The following is a 20,853-nucleotide window of genomic DNA, read 5'->3' as shown; positions in this document are numbered from 1 at the left end:
GGACCAGTGAGTTTTTAGCTTTCTCTGTCATGTGACATTGCGTTTAGTAGCTCCTCCATTTCCACTCGCTGTTGTGTTTACGTGGATCTCCGTGGAAACACGTGCCCATAGTGTAATTATAGTGCGTGGCAGTGGACAAATAGCTATTTTATTAAACACAAGGTGGCAAAACTCAGAGATGTGAATCTGAGGACCACGGAGTTCAGCGAAAAACAGTAGCTAATTCAGCCTGTAATTTTCTTCTGAGATGGTTATTCCAGACAGGAATAAAATTACCCCAGGACCCCCCTGAGAAACTAATCCTGTCCGGATAGGTCTTTAGGGTGCTTTCACACTTGCCTTATTTTGTCCAAATTTTCTGGCTTTTCAGTTTGGGTCCGAACCACAGTAGCAGGTGTGAACGGGCCTCTGAACCACGGTCCAGAATAAAGGACCAGAGTTTGGTCCAACCAAAAGGTCTGCTCTTGGTCTGGATCTGCTGAACCATGGTCCCGTTTGTCTGCAGTGTGAAAAAACTTTTGAAGATATTTTAGATTTCAGACCAATTACAGTGAGTTAAGGCAGTCTTTGAACAAACCAGAGGAAGAAAAAATTGGTGGGGTGCCGAAATCTGACTCCCCTTTGTATTCAGATGCATCACGCAGCAGTATAAACACAATGCTTAGACTGGTAATTCATTTATTAACTGTAACAGTAGATTAAACCTTATTTATAAACAGAAATAAAAATAATCTGAGGAGAATCTTTTACACTTATTCTGCTGCAGGGTGCTCGGTTACATGAAGATGAGTCAAATTCTTTCAAAGAACAAGAACACCTGGCAAAGCAACTCGCTGAACTCATAAATAACATTCTACAAACCAATTAATGTGAAGTATAGAGAAACTCCGCCCACATAACTGATGACAACAGGGTGCAAAAAAGTTCTTAAGTCCGCTCACGAAACTGCAGTGTGAAACCAAAACTAACCGGACCGAATATATACAATGTAGCAAACACATGAAACTTGTTGTGGACTCTGATCCAGACCTTTGGGTATGAAAACACCCTTATTAAAAAAGTACTCGCAGCTGAAACACTCCTGAGAACATTGGACTGTTGTGAGGGGTAGTGCTAAATTACGGTTTCGTTTATTATTAGCCAAAGCTATTTTCAATAGCCTATAACCTAAGGCCCACTTATTCTAATTCTGAGCTTCACCTTCAGCTTTTGTTGTTTTTCCCATTCTTTAACTTCCTGTAATCCACTTTGCTAGTTCATGTTGTTGTTCTTTTATGTATAGTTCCAGTTATTGTGTTGAAGTCCAGTCAGTAAACTCTAGAACACTAGTGTTCATCCTGCTAGTCCTTTTCCTAATAGGTCATTGTTGTTATAACAATGAAGAGCTCAAATATGTGCTTGTAATTGTGATGTAATGATGTGCTTTTAATTTTCTTTGCATTTGTTTAGAAGAGATGATACAAAGAAGCACTTGTTTAATCATAATCTGTTGCTTGTAATATCATCAGTGGGATACCTACCAGTTTTATTGAATGTTATGTATTATATGAAGATGCACTGTACAGCACTAATGCACATACAGTTTATATCAAGCAACATATTCAGTCTACATCTATGATTACTAGATCTGTGCTTCACTAGGCAAAAAAACTAGATTAAAAAAAAGATAAAAATAGAGGATAAGCCAGGCTCCGGACTTTTTTATAACTATCACACAAACATTCTGAAGTTTTCCATCAGCTGTTTATATAAATATATATTTAACAATACTTTTATATTTATTTGTATATTCTTCTGCTACCATTAAGTCATCAGTTGTTTGGACCATCCTCCTATCCTGGCATTACCAGCATGCTGATTGGCTGGGACAAATGCTGTGCATTAGAAAAAAGTCCAGTCATATTTTAACCAGCAAGTGGTGTCCTGTTTTATGCTCTTTTTAAGGTTTTACCATACACAAATGTGCTATCTCAAAAGAGGTGATGTGAGTCTAAAATATTTTATATTTTATTGAAGAAAATAAGTAAAAAGTAAAACACAGATGAATTTATGTCTCACAGTTTAGTTTCTGTGCTTCAAATATTGGCCAATCTTTGCATTTGATTAGCATTTTTGATATCTTAAGCTGTTTATTCCTTAGTATTTACCTGGCTATATTTGTCTAGAATGAATAAAGTGAATTCAGAAAACAGAGACCGGTATATCTGGTGCACATGCATGTGGGGCGGTTTTGGAAGGAAACACACGTTTTACTCTGACAGGAAGAGTGTGTCAGCAGAAATCCAGTACCGGCCTTCACCCGGCTGAACTTCGACTCAGATGTCCTTGACCTTACAGAGTCCCTAAAGTGTTTTCATGAACCCCACCCCAAGAGAGAATTATGATAGACTGGAAAAAATGAATTCACTAATCAGTTTTGCATTGTTTCTTATGGTAAATAAAATCTGTGAGATGGAAATATAGTTTTAGTTTATTTTACTGAAGAAAAACTGACTGTTCACTCTATAGTCTATTGGGAGGACAACACAGTGGTTTCATATCTTATAAATATTAAATATTAGTAAACTTTTCACACTAGATGCATATGCTCAGCAAGTTTGTTGCACATGTTGTAATTTACAACTGCAGTGGTCTTCATCCCTGCTCCTGGAGAACTACAAACTGCTGTGAGTGAGGAGTGTCCATTTTTTTTCTTTAAAGGGCTGGTGTGGCTGCAGGTTTTCATTCCTAAACTCTAAAAGAAGAGCATGTAGTGAGTTGTTTGAAGACTAACCTGTTGTTTGTATAAGTGGAATCAGGTGTACTGCTGGTTAATTAGAATGAAACCAGCCAAACTGGACATCCCTAAACTGAGTTTTGCAAGAAGCTAGCTCTCCAGACACACATGCAGTTGATAAACGCCTCAGAGCTGAAGGTTCAGGCTGCACATCAGTTATTATTTGGCAGTGCACTAGGGATTATTCCAGTCATATGCAGATACATCTAAAATAGAGTTTGTTTTTTTATAAATGGAGAGTTTTAGCCAAGATTTCCCAATGATGGAAAATAATTAAATACTTCAGGAAAGCTAAAGTTAAACAGTTTTCATTTCCTTTATGTGGGTCAAGAGGTTTATGGTTTTACAGGCAAGTGGGCCCACACTCTTTAACGATTGGAAACTTCAAACAACTCCAACGGAAGTTTCTTCTGGATCCTTCTAGACCCCATGGAGAACATCAAAAACTTCTGCTCCATACCACCGTCAGCAAAAGCAGCGAAAGCCCATGAATCAGTGCATTTCTAAACATGGAGGAAGCTCCAGTAATAACGGAGCAGAGTTTTAATAACTGGGAGAAGAAGAATCCCCAGTGAGCAGAACGACTGTGGAACCGACCGCTCCTCTCAGCATAGGCCTGTGCTAGCATTAGCCGCTAATCCTCTGGGAGGGGGATCAAAGGTTGCGTTTTGCCGTCGAGCGCGGGGCCCTCTGGGCACGATGCTCTTTCTCTAATTGGGAAAGCGCACGTAAAAGCATACAAAGGGGGGCAAAACACTAGCTGTTAATTACATTGTGCAGGTTAATTAGCCCAACTGCTCGGCTGCCCATAATTTATCTGTGCTAGAGAGGCTTTTATGGGCCTTATTGTTCCCGGTTGGGATTGTTAAAGAAGTCTGCACTGTGCTAATTAGTGAGTTATAAGCTTCTATTACTAACTAAAGCTATTATAAAAACAAAAGAAATAAAGAGACATGTTTATATCTTATGTGCTCTATAATTCCACAAGGTCCACTTTTGATATTTGACTGATTTGTATGTATGGAAAAAGTCGTTAGCTTTTACATGACCCTTCTTACAACACTTTTAATCTCTTAGAATTGAACAGGATCTTTATACTACTGTACCTTTTAAACTGATGTATGTTTTTGATCCCTGTTCTTGTTAGTTGCCTTGGGTCCTTAACTAGTAAAAAAGCAACCCAAGCTGAAACACTTGTGAATGGTTGGGGCTAAACTGCTGTGGGCTAAATAGAGGATATATGTAAATGGCTTAGGTCACATGCACATAAAAAAGGAGATGACATCAGCAGTGCATATGGTACAATAAATAAAGTGTTACAGTGAGGGCTGTCAATCATTTGTGTTCATTAGAATATAAGGACTGTGCCCAGACAGCTTTTCGACAGATCTGAATCAGAGTGTTTGGCAGCATTTTTTGTCAGATTTTCCTTGTTGTTTTTAAATGATTGACTGACATGGAAATATATGATGTGATATAGAAAACGCCAAAATAAAGGAGATTTTACTTTTTTTATCTGCAGGTTAAAATGTCATTTATTTATTTATTTATTTATTTTTGGTTAGTTGGCAATAGTTTGCCCACAATAGCATTGATATGATGTCACTGTGATACAGTTCTGTGCAGTACTTCACAACGTCTAAAGAGGATACAATACTCCTAAATATGCAAATAACAGGAATTATTTATTTATTGATGTCAGATTCAAATAATTTGACAACCAATATTCTTTACCCAGTTCATTTGATAACTGTCACCACATGTAACGAAGTAATAAAGCAGTAACTTAATTAAGTCATGGTGGTTTTATTAAATTTGCAATGGTCTCTAGTATGAATAAATGTCCTGGGAGAGGGTTTTTGTGCTCCTGTTTCAGGCTGTTTAGGTTGGAGGAGTGGGTGAGAAAGAATGATAAGATTTCAGCTCTTACTCATTATCATTATTAATATAATGCAAGCGCATCTAATTGGTTAACAGCACTGCGACGCTCCTGCCAAGGCCCTGCAGTGGGCGGTCGCAAGCCAAGTTGGGCGAGACCCTAATTCCTATTTTACAGGTTGACGTTAGTCTGGGGGCTTTTCCTGATTCCCTTATTTTTCTGTCTATTTGCTTTTGTTGGTTAATTCAGGCAATGGTGGTAGAAGGACAGTTTCACATGCAGCATGCATCTGCAATTCAGAGTGACCTACTGTATTTCAGAAGGAGCCAATACTAAATTCTTTCAGGTCAAATGACAACTTGAACTGTCTCCAGACAACTTTCAGTGTAGACATTTACCCTTGAGTAACAAAAATGATTTCTATTAAACATATTTACTTTAATGTAAGAAGTGTAATATTTTTACACTGTGTTTTTATTAAGGCAATTGCATGAAGTATGTGTGTGTGTGTGGTTTTGGAGACTGGTTCACTTGCTGTGCTAGATTTGATACATGCTGGTTTTGGGTCATGACTCTTCTTGGCTAAAGTGAGCAGTACCAGAGAGACTGCTGATTGGCCATTTGACGCCTACAAGACCAAGATTGAGTAGACTGTAGACTGTGTCTGACATGTCAAGTCTAGATGACCTCTGTTAGTCACTCTCAGCACATCCTCCAGAACAGAGCTCAGCTCTGCAAAATAAAGCTGTGTTGAGGGGGATGTTGAGTCACGCAGCAAGCTCAAGATACACACTGGGGAAATTGTTTGTTTGTCTACTTAAATCATAGCAAATTTTGCATGGGAATAAGAAAGGATAAATGGGTCATGTACAGATTTGATTTGAGTTGTTCACTTGATTGGCTGATGATTTTGGATAATTAGCTGTGATTGGCATTTGTTGTCTTGGCAGCAGAAGGGAGGCTGCTGAGTAATTACTTTGAATTATATATGCATACACTCAATGGCCTTTTCTTAAACGCCACCTCCTCACTTCTTGTCTGGTCCGCTGACCTTTAGAAGCACTTTGTAGTTCTATAAATATTGAATGTTGTGTGTGTAGTTTATGTTGTTTTTGCACAAATGGATCAGCTACAGCAGTGCTACTGGAGTTTTTAAACCCTGGAGCGTTCACTAACTGTCCACTCTATTAAACATTCTTACCCAGCTTCTCCACATTGTGGATAAAAAGTCAAAGACAGAAGCTCTGTATCTGTTCCTGCACTGTTTGTGTTGGTCACCCTCTAGTCCTTCCCAGTGGTCACACTCAAATTTTAGAATGCCGCCCACAATACACTGGATATTTCTGGTTGGTGGACTATTCTCAGTCCAGCAGTGGCACTGCAGTAGCACACCACCATAAGCAGACCACCACCATACTAGCTCTGTGCTGGTACTGCGGAGTCCTGATCTTTGAAGACTAGGGTGCAATGTGGGTAAAAAATATGCAGAGAAACAGATACAGGACTACAGTCTGTAATTATAGAACCACAAAGTGCTCATATGGACAATGAGTGTAGATTTAATGCCAGTGTTGTGGTCAGCCTGTCTTATTACTGTGATTAATAGAGAATGTCATTTTGCCAGAATTACAACAGGTGTCTGTCTGTTTGTCTCCCACTCACTCTCCCTATCTGTCTCTCACACACACACTCTCTCTCTCTCTCTCTCTCTCTCTCTCATGTTCTGAACAGCCTCTTGGCTCTTTTTTAAACTCTGTGTTTTCTCTCATTCTTTCTTTAGGCTTTGGATCAGGACAGAACTTCACTTCAAAAAGTCAAGAAGTCAGTCAAAGCCATCTACAACTCTGGCCAAGGTAAATGACCACACACACACACACACACAAATACAGAGAACAACAGGTACATTAATCTTGTAGCTACTGCCACTGCATTTGAGTAAGACATTAAAAACAGCTATAAAGTATGGATTAATTATGAACACTCATTTTAAAGGGCTAATCTAAAATATTTAAGAGCCAATGCTGTCATGTTAAATGCCAGTGTTCTGACTGACTTTGATTTATTTCCCAGCACAATGGTCTGTTTAATGGAAGCAATATTGTAGCAGATTACAATCAATTATTATTACGGACTCTTTGTTTTACACCAATTAAATACAGTCTGTAAATAGTGTTTTTAAATTTTTTCCTTGCCTCTGCGCTCACTGGGGGTTCTGTATTCTGTATTTTCTATGTTTAATGTTTTGCCTAATTGTTTGTCGTTGATCATGTTTCTGTAAAAATGCTTTGTGCCAACACCAGTTGTAAAAAGCGCTATACAAATAAATTTGATTTGATTTGAGGTACTATTACATGGATTATTGACTGCTACTGAAATCCAATGAAAATAGCATTTTTTTTCTTATCGATATATCTTGTAGAAGAACAAAATATTGCAATGTTATATTTTTTTCAAATACTGTGCAACCTTATTGTACTGTAACCTGCTTAGTAAAGATGCCTTTTTGTCCATTTGTGTTCATTTTTTATTTTATTTATTTATTCATCAATTGTGCCTAATGTCAAGGGTGGGCTGTGGAGTATAAGACCTCCCATCCCTGAGCTGTGGAGCAATGAAACTGCATTCTCTGTAATGAAGATGTTCTCTTCAGTACTTTTGGGATGAGTTAGGGAGATAGGGATGAGGTGGGGTAGTGATCATTTAAAATCTTGACCTTACTTATGTCACAGTGCAATTAAACACTTACAACATGCTCTAGTATCTAGTAGAAAGCCTTCCATTACTCCAAGAAAAGCAGAACTCAAGGTGCATATAACAGTATATACATCACAGTAAATTGCATTATACTCCTGCAGCTTTTCTGTTGGCTCGTGATTGATGCGTCTACAGGGAGTCATTGTCCAGAATAAACCTGTGCGTGCTGAATCACTGATTGCAGTTAAAGGAGCACATTGCACTTCATTTTCAAACGATCTTACATTGTGTTTCTCAGCCACCCACTCACCCACCCACTCAGTTTTATCTCCCCCACGTTAAAAACACACACAGGCTCTGTGCACATTCTGTTCTACATGCTCAGATGAATCAATTGGTCATCTGGATAACTGTATGAAGACTGCTACAATCCACATGCTGTTGATTTATATTAGTATTAGCAAACTACATTTAGATTAGAAATATACTTGCTGTGTGGCTGTGCATTCGCATAGACAACCAGCTGCATTGTCCAGTAGAGCAGAGGTTCTTAATAATAGTAAATAATAATAATAATACATTTTATTTCAGGTGCCTTTCTGTCACTCAAGGACACCTTACAAAGTGCAAAATAAGCATTAAATAAAACATACAAAATACACAGCGTTAAAATGAGAAAATATAAGAAACGATCAGATGGAATAGGTGAGTTTTGAGTGTGGATTTGAATTGTGAAAGAGAGTTAATTTGTCTTATATGAGGTGGTAAAAAGTTACAGAGATAAACCTTTTTAGAATTCAAAATATTTACTTATTTTACTAAAGTTAACTTTTTATATGATGATAGTTAACCAAGATTGGGGCACAATCCTGCAGCGTTCCCAAATATTCGGCGTTGTGTGGCATTTTAGGGACCGCTCAAGGAACAGCATACAAAAGTAATGAGGAAATCTTCCAGTATTTAACTTTCTCAAAATATGACCTTGTGATGTCAAGCTAACAAAATATGTACACATATATCATTACAAGGTCATATTTTGAGAAAGTTAAATAGAGTTATTCATTATTCATTTAGATGGCTTTTCTTTTACGGTCCCTTAAGTTGTCAGGATTTTCCTCATTCTTGGTTAAATGTATTTATATACAAGTTAGGTTTAATAGAATAAAGGTTCAATAATTATTTTTTTTATAGTTGTTGCAACCCATTGGCCCTCGCAACCCCCAGATTAAGAACCCCTGCACTGGAGGTCTCCACTTGCTCCAGCGGCAAGATACAGTTGCCTTATAGCCATTCTTTAAAACTGTTCATCACATTGGCACTGCTGAATGCTTGGACTGCCTCTAGCGTTTTCATGTGTACTGAACTTTGTATGTGTGTTGCATTCATTTCTGAGGACATGCGAAGCCACTATCACTATTATCACAATAACACACGTTAACATGGGTCAATGCTAACAGTGATAAATTGGGGCTACATGCAGAGATCACGGCTGGCAACTACTAGCATTTAGCTTGATTAAGATTTGTTTATAATTAGACTGATAAAGCATCAGACAGTAGGTGTATTTTAATAAAAATTCAGATCCAGTTCGAGAAATTTTCAGCAAGCCAAGGTCCAGAACATTACATATACATATTACATATACAGTGCAATAATATTTATATTTTTCCAGCTTCTTGTTAAAATATATATCAATGTTCATTCTAAATATATTTTGAGTAAAAATAGTAATTAATATTTTGGGTAAGTGTATTAGTAAAGTATTAATAATATAACATTTTTGTTTTTAATAAATGCCATGGTCTGGGAACAGATGGGACATGCTGGCTTGGAACTGCTGGTGGAAATTCTGAACCTGTATAAGCCTATCTTTGATTAAAAGCTCGGTTTTGGAACTCCTGTTTTCTCTTAACTTTCCTTTGGCTGGTCCAGGTATGGAGAGGACAGCACCTGAGGCTGGACCCAGACTGCAGTCCACCTATTAGTGACCTCCTTTCCTCTGTTACAAAAAGGTTCAGCCTCAAACCAGCGGGAACAAAATGTGACTGCAATAAATTACGTAACTGTTCGGTTTGTTGTATAAATATGCTTAAATAATGGTGTCTAATATGGATAAAACACAGTCGGAACTCCTTGCTTCGAAGAGTTATTGTGTTCTGCTGATAACCCTGTGAAATCCGTTTTGTGTGTGTGTGTGTGTGTGTGTGTGTGTGTAGATCATGTCCAGAACGAGGAGACGTACGCCCTGGCGCTGGATAAATTTGGAAGTAACTTCATCAGCCGGGATAACCCTGACCTGGGAACAGCCTTCGTCAAGTTTTCCACCCTGACCAAGGAGCTGTCTGCACTGCTTAAGAACCTGGTGAGTAGTCCTTGAACTTCTGCAAAAGCACTAGAGCTGCTTTAGTTAACTGATGAATAACATACCGTATTCAAGAGTGTATGAATTTATTCTTTGTCTGGCGCTGTGTTCAGGGGGAGAGGGATATCCTTGAGCATTGTTGTGCTGCTTTGCATAAGAAAATGGTCTCCTCCCCCCACACTTCTCTACTCAAATTATTCATTGATCTTCAAGATGTTGTTGTAAAGTCATGCTCAGGATCAATCTGTAGGCCTGTTTTTTAAGGAAAACACAAAAGATCACAGAAGATACAAGAGCAGAACAACTGCCTGTTGGTTCCTGCGGTTGAGATTAACATTTAATCAATGGGCTTGTGGACCATATGTCCACAAGTTTATGGACACTGCTTCTTAAATGTGACAAGATACCTTAGGTACCAGAGTTTAGATTCTCATCCCGAGCCTGAGCCCAACCAAAATGGTCTGTGCCGTAGGCATCTGTTTTTCAATGCTATTTTTATTTTATACAAAGCTATGGCATGATAATCACAATATAACAAAGAAACAAATCTCATTGTTTAGAATGGTATATTTCTGCAGCTCTGAGGCTTACGCACACTAATAGGTCTATGCTTCTTCAGTGTTGCAATATTAATTAACATTCTGAACAGATTTCGCTCATTCAAACGGCCTGGAAATGTTTTTGAAAAGCTCAGTTTTAACACCCTCCCTAGGAAAAATTGGTCGGGTTTAAACTGGGCTTGGGAGGACATATCATGATCATGTTTACTATGAACAAGGGATCACCAGTAGGGGTGTGTTAAAAAAATCGATTATTCGATTTAAATCGATCCTCATTTGAATGATCCGATATCGATTTATATAAACCCGAGATCGATCTTTATAACTAGCCCCTTTTCCCCGTGTATGCGTAGCTTTAACGTCTCGCGTAGATCTCGCGAGACCATCCTTTTTTTCCGAGCAGCGCGCTCTGGCTGGGGTGATCAGTTAAGCATGGCTGAAGCAGGAGTGCAGGCGCCCAAGAACCTGAAGGCAGACGTGTGGTTGCATTTTGGATTCAGAAGCTATGGCGGTAGGGAAGAGCTGGATAAAAGCAAAGCTGTGTGTAAACTGTGCAACAAGGAGCTGAAATATTGTGGAAATACCACAAATCTGAGAAATCATCTAACGCGACACCATCCTGATACTCAGAAAACGGCAGAACCCACACAAACTCCACTAGAGAAAGCATTTGCGATGAAACTACCTTCAAGTTCTCCTCGTGCTAAAAAAATATCTGAAGCTCTGGTAACATTTATATGTAAGGATATACAGTTCATAAGTGAGTGTTCATAATATAAACTAATATTTTAATAATGAAATTTGAGTGTTCCTTGTATAATTACATTTCATATTCAAACTACAATTTTTATGGTAACTGAAATTTCCCTAAATTAATCGATGTTGAATCGAGAATCGAATCGAATCGAAAATCGATTTGAAAATCGAATCGAGACCTTGTGAATCGGAATCGAATCGAACTGGGAAATCAGTGATGATACCCACCCCTAATCACCAGTACGAATCCTGTTCATGTAGCTTGCCATCAGCTGCCAGAGTCCTGAGAGAGCACAATTGGCTTTGCTCTCTCTCTGGGTGAGTAGATGGTGCTCTTTCCCCTAATCACTCGCAGGGTGATGTCGCTTAGCACAATACGTCTGTGAGCTGATGTATGGGAACTGAGTCACTGCGCTTTCCTCCGAATCAGCATTAACATCAATTGAAAAGAGACGGTGGCCTATTTACATATATTGAAGGAGGCATGTAGTAGTCCTCACCCTCCTGGTGTTGGGGTATTACTAATGATAGGGGGACTCCTATTGAGTGGGTTGGGAAATTGGCTGTGTAAATTGGAGAAAAAATGGAAAAAAGTACACAGATGTTCATTCATTTTTTAATTCATGACATGTAGAAACACTCTTATCTAAGGTGACTGTCGCCTACTTGACATATGTAGTGCTGGAGCTGCATTCTCTGGCTTGATGTGTATGATCCAGACCTAATGATCCACACTCCCAGGAGGAGTGTTAGAGGGCTTTGAGCGTGTGTGTATGTGTGTGCGTTTGAAAGCATGTACGCAGGTTGCAGAGTTCTCTGCGTTGGTGTTTGAACCCACTCACATACAGAGCGATGAAATGTGTGACCGTGTGTTTGCTTGTGTGTGTGAGTGTGGTGTGTATATATGCACACTGTCAAAGTGTGCAGTTTCTTTCACACTTCCTTGCAGCTACACTTGAGAAAAGCACCATAAATTTAGTGAGGACTAGGCACAGTAACTGCTTCAAGTCTTCAACAGCAGAACAAGGAGAAGAACATTGAAGTAGAATATATCTCATATAGTAAATGAAGCATAGGCAGGTGTATATAATACCTTGTATGGACAAAGTATTGGGACACCTACACATTCATCGTTTCTTCAGAAATCAATGGAGTTAGAGTTTATCATACTTTTGTTGGAGAAACTGTCTCTACTGTCCAGATAAGTCTTTCTACTAGATTTTGGAGCATTGCTGTGAGGAAGTCGGATGATTGCCAACTCCAAATATTGTATGGCGCACCATAATTTCAGAGAAAACAGTTCCACTGCTCTACAGCTCAATAAAGGACAGAGTGATTTATACACCAATAGCTCATGTCTAATCTAAGACAAGGTATCAGTAGGCAGTCATAGGTACGTCAGGATGCCCCACTCTTTACTATATTTAATATCCATTTACTACTGTCTACTGTGTTTTTTTTGTAAATTAGTGATGCTACTTCCACACTACTGGGAAATTTGGATATTCTTTGCTACCTATAGCAGTGCTAAATAGTATAATGTGCAGACTAAAGTAAAATAATAATATACAGACAGTGCTGGATCTGTGCTTAGAGCACAGAGCAGGTTAGTGTTTGGTCCTTGAGCAAGACCCTAACCTCTTAACCCCCTCTGATCCCTTGGAGTGAAGCTGATAGATTTAGAGGACGCAACTGATGAATCCTTCCAGACCCTCGGTTACCCACAGCTTCTGCACACTTACAACACTGGGCAAAACAACACCATGGAAATTGGGTGGAAAAATCTAGAGCAGATTTAATTTTTAAATGTTAGTTTTATTCATAAAAGTACAGTTTGATTCTGCAAAGAAAAAAAAAGGATGCACAATTTGCACTTCAGTTAAAATATCTTTCTGGTGATGTCACTTCTCAGCCCTGTTAGATTTTTCCACAAGTGTGAGCAATACGCAACTAAGGAGGAGTCATCAAAGGACAGAACTAGGTTTAAGAATGCAGCTACTGTCTGTGTGTGCACAAACTTTTTTTTGTGTTTATCTAATGAACCCTTATACCAGTTACAAGACTTTACCACACTTCATTTTCTTATGACTGACTTCTATTGTAATCCAGCAAAAGAGAAGTATTTCACCAAAAAGATATGTGTTTTTAATATCTTGCATCATATTTATTGCTAATAGCAACTGCAACACTTTCCAATAGAGCTGCAGTGTTACGTGTGGTGCCGCACACACCAGCACTCACTACAGGCATGAAAGCAGTTGTGAGTGGTTTCTCTTCATGTTGGCCTACAGAGGAATGAAAGAGGCAGCTTTGGTGTCTTGTAGCAGGAGCTTCTGAGTGTGTGCTGAAAGGCTGGCACCATGCTGTGATATTTACCACTCAGAAATACGAGCCTCAGACAGAGACTGAATGAAGACGTCAGGTAGAATGCACGCCTGTTGAAAATTGAATCAGCAGTCTGTTGGATCAGTCACTTTTCATCAAGCTGCCTCTTTATCATCATCTTTTTAGGATTCTCAGAGTGGTTTCAACTACTTACGGGTCTTGATGGAAGTTAATATGTCATGCCAGAACTAGCTTTCAGCAGTTTCCTCAAAGCTGTACTTTTTGGGGTATAAAAGTAGTGTACAACATGCATCTTTAACTGGAAAAAAATATTTTGATAAACAAGTTCTTTAGCAAGTTTTATCTTAACCGTCCACTTTTAGTAGCTATCAACAAGCTTCTGACAGAATTCTGGTTGGAGCCCTGATCAAATTTGTAAGCACACACTACATATTTGAGGTCAGGACTTTGGGGAGGCCATTAAACGCTTACTGTTAGCCTGATTTGTCCAATCTATACAGGACATTCACTTTTAGTGTTTTGAGTCATTTGTTGTATGATAAACTAGAGAGCTAGCTAAGGTTAGCAGCAAACTAGCTAACATAGTAACATAAGCGGTGAGTTAGCTACATAACTGGGAAGAGAACTAAGGTTAGCAGAGAGCTAGCTAATGTTAGTGGCAAGCTGGCTAACATACTAATGTTAGCAGTGAGTTATCTAGCTACATTACTGGGGAGGGAACTAAGGTTAGCAGAGAACTAGCTAACATAGTAACATAAGCGGCGAGCTAGCTAACATGCTAACATAATAACAGTAGCAGTGAGTTAGCTACGTTACTGAAGAGAGAACTAAGTTTAGCAGAGAGCTAGCTAACATAGTTACATTAGTGGCAAGTTAGCTACGTCACCAGGGAGAGAACTAAGGTTAGCAGATGTTAATGTTAATGTTAGCGGCAAGCTAGCTAACATACTAATCTTAGCAGCGAGTTACCTAGCTATATTACTGGGGAGAGAACTACGGTTAGCAGAGAGCTAGCTAACATAGTAACATAAGCGACAAGCTAGCTAACATAATAACAGTAGCAGTGATGGAGCTACGTTACTGGGAAGAGAACTAAGGTTCATAGAGAACTAGGTAACATAGTGACATTAGCGGCGAGTTAGCTATGTTACAGCAGAAAGAACTAAGATTAGTGGAGAGCTAGTTAACGATAGCGGCAAGCTAGATAACATAGTAGCGTTAGCGGCGAGTTAGCTACATTAAGTTTTGATGTCCAGTACAACAAATTATTTTCTATCAAAGAAAATCATAATTTCTTAAATCATATTTTTTGTGGCCTAAAAGGTCTTAAAAAGCATTAAATTTGACTTTTAAAATGGTACAAGAACCCTGATATAGTTAAGGGCCTTGCTCAAGGGCCCAACAGTGGTGTCCTGACCTGTTCCAACCCAGGTATTGAAACCACAACACTGTCGTCGAAGGCCCAGCCTATTATTATTTAGTTTGAGGTTATGCTGGAGGATTCAGAAATAGTCCTACTTCATTATTCCACAATACTAGTTCTAAAACAACTCCAGAATATGTAGCTACCACCACCATGCTTAATAATTAGTACAGTGTTTTACATACTTCACCTGTACTGAAAATGTTCATACAAAAACTTCAGACCCTTCTTCAGAGGGCCTTTTTCTTCTCATAGTGAGCTACAAACTTTAGTTGAGCTTGAATTTATATCGATATTTTTTCACTCTCAAAATCTTTGCCTCTCTTTTGCTCTATCACTTCTTCTCTTGTACTCACACTCTCTCACACACACAGGCTGCTGGGCTGAAAGCAGCAGTTTATGAATGACAGATTCAGGCCTAGCTCAGTGATCTTGCTCTGAATGGAGCTCTAGCTAGGGGACAGTTCAGCTACACACAGCTATTCATAGGCTCTTTTACAGGTCTGTATCTTCCCTCTCTTCCTTTTCTTCTCCTCTTTCTTTAGGCGGTAAAGTTTTTATGTGGTGGGCTCCAGTCCGGACTGAAATCTTAGCCGTCACAGCAGGTCGTTGGCATTTTTTTTGTCATCATGGCCTCAGAGAGTTACGCGAAACGAATCTGCCCAGGAAGAGCTGATGACAGCTGTTGTCTGTTAAATCTTATATATCCTACAAAATGCTTAGTAATATCCACTTTTATCACTGTTTTACTAAATTCACACAGTTTTGGATGGGGTACCAGTGAAGACATTTGCATGACCAAGCTGATATCTGATAATATGATGCTACTGGCAAAACTAACTTCGAGACAAAATCTACCTAGATTAACATTAAAGGGAAATGTAATATTCTTATATTCTGAAGTTAAAGGAATCCTCAAATACTGTATTTATCCACATCAAATAAAAAGATATGTTCAAGGCAATCATTAGCCATGTGTAATAAATGTGTAATAAATGTGAAATAATTTGTATTGTACTTAAGGGAGCACAAATGTACCAGACAGTTCTGGAAGAGCACCGCAGAGCCTTTTTAGACAAGATTTGGATTCAGCATTTTTAGAATGTCTTGTGTGACTTGTGCCTGATAAGAGAAGCATCATTTCTTCATAAATTGGGCACTTTTGTGGAGTATAGAATAATGGGTACATTTGGCATAAGTAAAAAAAGTTGACAGTTGTGTATTTGCTTCATTCTAAGCAATATGAATGTGTAATGAATTAGACTAATTGGCATTGGCTTGAAATACAGTTTGATTCTAAGCCTTTATTTTTCCTTAAGGTATTTAGCTAGACTATCTCACACATTTTAGGGCACATGTATACTGTTTGTACTTTGAGGCCCAAAATCTGTCCCTCTATACAGTGGTGTTATGTAGTTAGTATGAATTGCAGCTATGTTTTTTATTTAATTTGCCACTTAAGCAATGTTTGTGTGTATATGTGTGTGTAGCTGTGGCTTGTGGGAGTGACCTTGTTACTTCCTGCTAAGTTTCAGGACAAACTGACTGAAAATTGAAACACAATGTGATTTACGTTCTTAAAATCAAAGTGTTGATGACAGTAATTATTGAACAGAATGTATATTTATAAAGATAAATATGATATTTATGAAGGAATAAAGTGTATTTTTGGATGGTTACCAATTTGACCCTGGTGATTCTTTAGAGTTGGATATAATTATACGAGGGTTAAATCAAAGTAAAATTAGTTTGCACAGGACTAACAGGTGGGAATAAGCTTCATTACTTGTAGGTTACAATAGGCTTACAGTTTCAGTGTAAAACTAAAGAAGCCATTTTTAGACAAACTTAAACAATGTATTGTCCCACAAATAATTTGATTTAATAATAGTATAACATTATACTATTGTCAGTTTAATACCTTTACATGTGTATGATCGTATAGTAATTCATTTATACACTAAAGATCAGTGAGATTTAAATAATTAAGAATATTCACCAGAAATTGGTACATTTAAAAATATCCTTAATAAATAAAACAAAAATAATTAAGCCACTATTCTTAAATCAAAGTCAACAGCAAAAAATACAATTATATCATACATATATTGTATGATACCTGTTTTGCGATACGCGAAGTGATTAACATGAGTCCCAATTCTTTAGTGATTGACTATAATTGGGGTAAGAGAAAATGGTAGAAATTTCCTTTTTTTATTTCCTTGATTATGGACTGATGATTGACTTTTGGCTTTTGATTGAGTTCTGTTGTAGCGCACAGGAAAAAACAGTGTTTGTGATCACAGGCAAACATGTCTTATAATAAAAAGACCAAAGAATCTGCCCTTAAAGACTACACTGTGTGTGAGATGTCTGAATTATGTAATTTTTTTTTTTTAAGTGTTAGACTGTACTGCATAGTTTAAAGCATCAATAAATTAGCATTAAGACCTCACTGTCTCTTCCTTCCTTGTGCAATGTGTTATAAAATATGAAATCAGTCTCTCTCTCTCTCTCTCTCTCTCTCTCTCTCTTTCTCACTCTCCCTCTCTCTCTACAGCTCCAGAGTCTGAGTCATAATGTGATCTTCACGCTGGACTCTCTGCTGAAAGGAGACCTGAAAGGCGTGAAGGGGGTGAGACAGATTTACACACTCACACACACAAGCACACACAAATAAATCACTCTTTCACACAAAAACAAAACACAAGAAAGATTCATTCAGCAGCTCCTAAAAGAGTAAGAGACAACCAAAGACAGAACTATACAGAAGAAGATGACTGGGAGAGCAGGTGAGGGAGAGCGAGAGACTAAAGGAAAGGCATAAATAGCAAACAGAGGGAGCTCCTAGTAAACAGCTGATTGCTTTACCTGCTCAGTGACAAGTGGTACCTAGTCAGTAACAGACTTCCAGTAAGAGACTGCTACAGTCTCTGGTTCCTAATGCTCTCAGCTGCTAGCTAGAATTCGTCACCATACTTGGATTCAGCAACATGAAGCCTGCCCTCAAACATCTAAATCCGCATCATTGGACAACTTGAGTGAGAAACCTGCCTACCAAATCTTCTTAAAGCAGCATTAGGAGAGAATTGCTCCTGGGCTTCCCCTATAGTTGTGTAGTGTAGAAATATAGCTTCCACTTTGAGCCACCTCTCTAAGGACACACATTTTTGGACAAGCTAAAATATGCACTTTCAGTTGTTGCATAAGACAGTTATTATTACTCTGTTAAGCACATTAATGATTTTTTTACATAGCATTTCGCACTTATGTATCTCCAGTACAGCTTGCTAACATGAGTCTTAACTCTGATTCCTGCAAAAGATTGATACATTTTATTTTGCTTGTTTTTTTTTTTCTAGGATTTGAAAAAACCCTTTGACAAGGCTTGGAAGGACTATGAAACGAAGTTGTAAGTGTTTGTGTGTGTGTGAGTGAAGAGCATCTCTGGAGAAATGTGTTTGTGGTTGCTTGTAGGATATTGCAACATAAAGCATTGTTTCAGCAACTATTTAGCTACTAGCAGGTTATTTGGTAACACTTTACTTGGATGGTCCATTTCATGGCATTATTGATGCTCAACTGACATTAAACTAACATTCAACTGCATGTCTATTGAATGCAATTGAACTGAAAGGTGAAAGTAAATGATTCTCTAGTGAATGTAACCGTACATTCAACTCTAACTCAAACTCTAATCTTAACATTTTAACATTGGGTTTTAGGGTTAGATTTAAAGTTTAGGTTAAGGTTAGTGTTAGGTTTTAAGTGTAGGGTTAGATTTTAGGGTTGATAAATGGTTAAGGTTAGGTTTAGGTGTAGGGTTAAATTTTAGGGTTGATTAATTGTTAGGGTTAGATTTTAGGATTGATAATGGTTAAGTTTAGGGTTAGGTGTAGGGTTAGATTTTAGGGTTGATAATGGTTAAGTTTAGGGTTAGGTGTAGGGGTACATTTTAGGGTTGATTAATGGTTAAGGTTAGGGTTGGGTTTTAATTGTAGGGTTAGATTTTAGGGTTAATAAATGGTAAAGGTTAGGGTTAGGTGTAGGGTTAAATTTTAGGGTTGATTAATGGTTAGGGTTAGGTGTAGGGTTAGATTTTAGGTTTGATTAAGGGTTAAGGTTAGGGCTAGGTTTAAATGTAGTGTTAGATTTTTGGGTTGATTAATGGTTAAGGTTAGGGTTAGGTTTTAAGTATATGGTTAGATTTTAGGGTTGATTAATAGTTAAGGTTAGGTTTTAAGTGTAGGGTTAGATTTTAGGGTTGATTAATGATTAAGGTTAGGGTTAGGTTTTAAGTGTAGGGTTAGATTTTAGGGTTGATTTAGGGTTAAGGTTAGGGATAGGTGTAGGTTTGGGTTCTATTTTGAATAATTTACATTCAACTTAGGGTTAAGTTGTATTTAATAGACATTTAATTAAATGGACCATCCAGGTAAAGTGTTACCAGTTATTTATGTGTAACCATTTTCACACATGCATGGTAACCAAGAAATATTCCAGGCATTAATTGAATCCTGTTGTTAAAAAAGATTTAAATATGTGTTCAAAAACCCTTGTAGATTCCATAAATAAACAGTAATTGTACATTAAAATATGCTGAATGACTCTGTAGGTACTTCCTCTCAGTAAATCGACACTACCGTGAACAAAAGGCACTGAAAAGTCAAAGCTGACCTGCTTATACAGAACAGCTCCTACTTCAAACCTGACTGCTCACCACTAATAACAGGCATTTGTGATAACAGTAGTTGGCAGCTGTCCAAGGCCTCTGAGAGATGCTAGCTTTGAGTACCTGAACTGTCATGCTTTGTATTTAAAAGGGCCACTTTTAAAGGGCATGTAAAAATGGTTCACTTTTACCAGCGTCTCTCAGCCCTTTCTGAATTTGAAGGACGTCATCCCAGATTAGCATCGAGCGCTGGGTCGTCAGCGTGCGCCGTGCGGATCTGTGCAGTGTACTACTGAAAGCTTCAGAATGGAAGCATGTCTGTTCAGAGCTTATGGGTAATTGATAAGTTCGTCAGGGTAACTGTATAATGGATGTGTGTGGTCTGTCTTCAGTACAAAGATAGAGAAGGAAAAACGAGAGCACGCCAAGCAGCACGGCATGATCCGCACGGAGATCACGGGCGCTGAGATCGCTGAGGAGATGGAGAAGGAGCGACGCCTCTTTCAGCTCCAGATGTGCGAGGTGAGTATTAGGAGGATCAGGGATGTCTATGGTAATTATGCCTATATATTACTGATGCAATCCATGATGACACACAGGACTGTTATTTTGTTGTCATGGTAGATCTGTGTAGTTCACAGTAGTTCTTTAACTAAACATTAAATATGCAACACAGACTTTACATGGTTTACAAAATGGCCACGGCTTCAGCATCTTGACGTCTTTCTTTCTGAACCTCTGTTATATCATCATCATCAGAGCTTTTCTGTATGCATCTTCGACCTAACACTTTTAGCTCTTCCACAGAACAGATTGAAGATTGAAGCAGGAAGTTCCTGTTGCTCAGTAACCAAACAAACAGGCTGTTTTTAACTGGAAGACATCATCCTTGTATCACAACAATTACTACAAATTTCAGCATTCAGAAAGACGCTGGTTTAGGCAGTTTCGCCAAATGTGCAGCCTTTTAAGTGTTTGCAGATTTCTCTCTTGTGCAACATCCAGCCAGTCCCAAAAGATGTGAGGAAGTGCTTCAGTGAGTGTGTGATGGTAGACCAGTTGTTTGGAGCTGGTAATAGATTTCTAAGAAAGTTTGCGAGAGCTGGATTAGATTTAGCTCATAGTTAAGAGCAGGAACTGGAGCTGGTTTGACTCTTGTTCTTCACCACATCTTCAACAGGGGAACTGGTGAAGGTCAGACCACTTTAGCCTTGCACAATGCCTTAAGAGCTTGCCTGCTCTATTGCACATCCACAGAATCACAACACATTTATACTGTTTTTTTTCCCTTTCTTTTTCCCTCGTTGTGTGTGTGCTTTGTGGCGTTGCAGTGTTACTGGTTTTCACCCTAAACCACAGATAGATTCAGATATCCACCACAGTCT

At 38.3% G+C, this 20,853-nt stretch overlaps 1 protein-coding gene across 5 annotated transcripts in view; it reads left to right on the top strand.

Moving 5' to 3' along the window:
* asap1b (ArfGAP with SH3 domain, ankyrin repeat and PH domain 1b) overlaps positions 1 to 20,853 on the top strand; it is a 100,143-nt gene that overhangs the window by 41,606 nt on the left and 37,684 nt on the right. For all 5 annotated transcript variants that reach the window (XM_049463294.1, XM_049463291.1, XM_022667018.2 and 2 more), the window contains 5 exons: positions 6,436 to 6,508; positions 9,566 to 9,711; positions 17,357 to 17,431; positions 18,159 to 18,208; positions 19,861 to 19,990. In XM_049463294.1, the coding sequence (XP_049319251.1) occupies positions 6,436 to 6,508; positions 9,566 to 9,711; positions 17,357 to 17,431; positions 18,159 to 18,208; positions 19,861 to 19,990 (474 nt within the window). The remainder of the gene's footprint in view (positions 1 to 6,435; positions 6,509 to 9,565; positions 9,712 to 17,356; positions 17,432 to 18,158; positions 18,209 to 19,860; positions 19,991 to 20,853) is intronic.

This window comes from Astyanax mexicanus, chromosome 1, assembly GCF_023375975.1.
Source record: "Astyanax mexicanus isolate ESR-SI-001 chromosome 1, AstMex3_surface, whole genome shotgun sequence".
Lineage (NCBI taxonomy): Eukaryota > Metazoa > Chordata > Actinopteri > Characiformes > Acestrorhamphidae > Astyanax > Astyanax mexicanus.
Note: the sequence above shows the minus strand (reverse complement) of the source record. Positions and strands in the feature narration are given on the sequence as shown.